At 39.7% G+C, this 3,258-nt stretch overlaps 1 protein-coding gene across 1 annotated transcript; it reads left to right on the top strand.

The window, feature by feature from the left end:
* Positions 1-296: 296 nt before the first annotated feature.
* Positions 297-2,656, top strand: LOC105792203 (probable CoA ligase CCL9). The gene is made up of 4 exons (XM_012620650.2): positions 297-549; positions 961-2,008; positions 2,106-2,209; positions 2,305-2,656. The coding sequence occupies exons 1-4, from the start codon at positions 349-351 to the stop codon at positions 2,518-2,520; spliced, it is 1,569 nt and encodes a 522-aa protein (XP_012476104.1). The 5' UTR covers positions 297-348; the 3' UTR covers positions 2,521-2,656.
* The last annotated feature ends 602 nt before the right edge of the window (positions 2,657-3,258 follow it).

The following is a 3,258-nucleotide window of genomic DNA, read 5'->3' as shown; positions in this document are numbered from 1 at the left end:
CAATAATATTGAACATTTAAATTTTAAACAAAACTTTTCAAAAAGTAACGAAGAATTTACTCTAATTTTTGGGTCCCGATCAGGTCGATGGACAAGTGTACATTGGATTTTGCCGTTTTAGGAAAAGGCTAAAAAGGGGCACACCTCTCAAAGCGTGGCACCCGCAAACTGACCCGTCCACTTTAGCCACGTGGCTAAATAACCTCCCCTGCTCCTAACCTACACCGGATCCTTCCTCTCTTATTCTCCTTGTCTTCTTAACCCTTTATAAACTCCTCCAAATCTCACCAATTTTCTCCATCAATATTTTCACCATTTATTTGGTTGTCGAGAAAAGAAAAAAAGAATATGGAAACCGTAACTTTGACAGGATTACTTCACAAGGCTGCGGCCGAGTTCCCTACCAGGCGAGCTTTATCAGTTTCCGGCAAGTTCGATTTGACGCATGCTCAATTACAACACATCATCGATCATGCTGCTTCTCTCCTCATCGCCTCCGGCATCCATCCCGGCGATGTCGTCGCTCTTACTTTCCCAAACACCGTGGAGGTATGTTTACTTTTTTTTCTTTTTCTTCTTACGTTTCAATCAATAAAACCTTCTTGAATGAATCATTAGGATCAGATTCTGTTTGGTCGATGAGAAAATACGGAGGAAGAAAATAAAATTGTCGCTTTTAATTATTTTACGTGTTAAACTGTTTTCCCTTCAAATAAAAAACCCTTCTTTAGTTAAAAAAGAAAGAAAGCAAAACGCATATAAAATGTCTTTGTCTATTAGGTTATAAAAAGATCAAATTTTCTTTTCTTTCTCATTTTAATTTTAATTTTTCGTGATACTGTTTTTTCATTGTTTGGTTTCCATCATTTACTGAGCTGCCAAACAGAGGCTTCGAGTTGCCTTGTTTTATTTTACTATTATTAGTTACTGAAAAAATAATTCTTTTTTTTTCATATATAGCTTGTTATTATGTTCTTGGCTGTAATTCGTTGCCGTGCAACCGCCGCGCCGTTAAACTCAGCTTATACTGCCGAGGAGTTTGAGTTTTACCTTTCTGATTCAGAATCCAAGCTGTTATTAATCCCAGCCGAAGGCATCAAGCCGGCTGAAGCCGCCGCTTCCAAGTTGAACATCCCTCTCGTATCCGCCGCTCTCCAGGATGAAAATTCCAAAATAACTCTCTCCTCCAACCCCGAGTCAAATATTGATTCAGTCAAACAACTCGTTAACGACCCTGCCGACGTCTCTCTTTTCCTTCACACTTCCGGTACCACCAGTCGTCCCAAGGGTGTTGCTTTGACTCAGCTCAATTTGGGGACTTCAGTTTTGAACATTAAATCGGTTTACGAACTCACTGAGTCAGACTCGACGGTCATTGTGCTCCCGTTATTTCACGTGCATGGCTTGTTAGCTGGCTTACTGAGTTCACTCGTTTCCGGAGCTGCCGTCACTCTCCCGGCCGCCGGCAGATTTTCTGCATCGACATTTTGGACGGACATGATTAAATACAAAGCCACATGGTACACTGCTGTCCCCACGATACACCAGATCATATTGGACCGCCATGAGAGCAATCCCGAACGTCCACGGTACCCCAAGCTAAGGTTCATTAGAAGCTGCAGTGCATCATTGGCACCGAGTATATTAGAACGGCTAGAGGCGGCATTTGACGCACCAGTGCTCGAGGCTTACGCCATGACAGAGGCGTCTCACCTCATGACATCGAACCCGTTACTAAACAATGGCCCACATAAGGCTGGGTCGGTTGGGAAACCGGTTGGTCAAGACATGGCGATTTTGAATGAACAAGGGGAGATTCAGCCGCCTTATTCTAATGGGGAGGTTTGTATTAGGGGATTGAATGTAACAAAGGGATATAAGAACAACCCAGAGGCTAATAAATCGGCTTTTCAATTTGGTTGGTTCCACACTGGGGATGTCGGGTTTTTTGACTCCGATGGATACTTGCATCTTGTTGGTCGGATCAAGGAGCTCATCAATCGTGGAGGTATCATTTCCTTACTCATCAATTGCGTTGAATGATCACTTGTGTTTTATGCTAGAATGTTGATGTGATATTTGGTTGGTTCACTTCTGTTTGGCAGGAGAGAAAATATCACCAATTGAGGTAGACGCAGTGTTATTGGCTCACCCAGCTGTAACACAGGCAGTTGCCTTCGGTGTTCCCGATGAGAAATATGGCGAGGAGGTAAGAAAATCCAATTCATGGTTTTGATTATTTTTGGTTTTGAATGGCTGTTTGGTTGTGTAATTTGTCTAAAAGTCGGTGTCAAAAAATTGCAGATAAATTGTGCGGTGATTCTAAGGGGAGGAAGCTTGGATGAAGAAGAAATCAAGAAATATTGCAAAAGAAATCTTGCGAGTTTCAAAGTACCCAAGAAAGTTTTCATCACGGATTCCGTGCCGAAAACAGCTACTGGAAAAATCCAGAGGAGGATAGTAGCAGAGCATTTCTTGGCTAAAACGTCTGCCGCTAAAGTACCCAAATTTGGAGCTTAAATTCAGCATTGCTTGTCTATTGCTTAGGTACATATTTAAGCGGCTGCAATTTATTGTTTGTGTAAAAGGGGATTACTAAAGCACCATGTTACTTGTAATTCTGATTAGAAATTATTGGAAAGTCTACATTCATAAACATTTTGATCATCCAATCATTCTTTGTTTCATCAATCAACTATGACTCAATGATAACTAATGTGGGAGGATACAACAATACCTAAACCCTATATTCAGTTAATTCCCATTACACAGAATGTTCGAAATCTGTGCTTTTAAGAGTTCAAGTTAAAATTGGTAAAAGTATCATGAAAGTTTTGTATTAAGAGATAGATTGTATTTTGTCTTTTTTATTTATTGGTCTTTCTTTAAAAATTTCTTTTATTTCTATTGTAAAAAACTGAGCTGTGTACATCAACATGAAGTACACATAGCACACCATATGTTATTGCTTCATTATCCCGTCAACAATACCAGTTTTTAACTGTACAAATTGATGAAAATTGTAATTACTTTTTAATCTAATGTATAGGGAATAATTTGCCCATTATCTGGGTGAAGAGAATAAAATGCAATCTAAATCTTAATTCAGGAACCTCTACGGTACTTTACCTTCTTTTGTCCACTCACAACATTTGTATTTTTATACGTGTGATTGTAATGCCAATTGTCCAAGCTTGGATCTTCTAGTGGCCAAACAATCAGATTTCCTAGCCAGAAGTTGGGAACAAGTTATTTCTA

The sequence above is a fragment of the Gossypium raimondii genome, chromosome 8 (assembly GCF_025698545.1).
Source record: "Gossypium raimondii isolate GPD5lz chromosome 8, ASM2569854v1, whole genome shotgun sequence".
Classification (NCBI taxonomy): domain Eukaryota; kingdom Viridiplantae; phylum Streptophyta; class Magnoliopsida; order Malvales; family Malvaceae; genus Gossypium; species Gossypium raimondii.
The sequence above is the reverse complement of the archived record's forward strand: the minus strand, read 5'-3'. Positions and strand labels throughout refer to the sequence as shown.

Coding starts and splice junctions, on each gene's coding strand:
- LOC105792203 (XM_012620650.2), top strand. CDS start 349: ATGGAAACCGTAACTTTGACAGGATTACTTCACAAGGCTGCGGCCGAG. Junction 550..960: donor CTTTCCCAAACACCGTGGAG/GTATGTTTACTT, acceptor TTTCATATATAG/CTTGTTATTATGTTCTTGGC. Junction 2,009..2,105: donor GGAGCTCATCAATCGTGGAG/GTATCATTTCCT, acceptor TCTGTTTGGCAG/GAGAGAAAATATCACCAATT.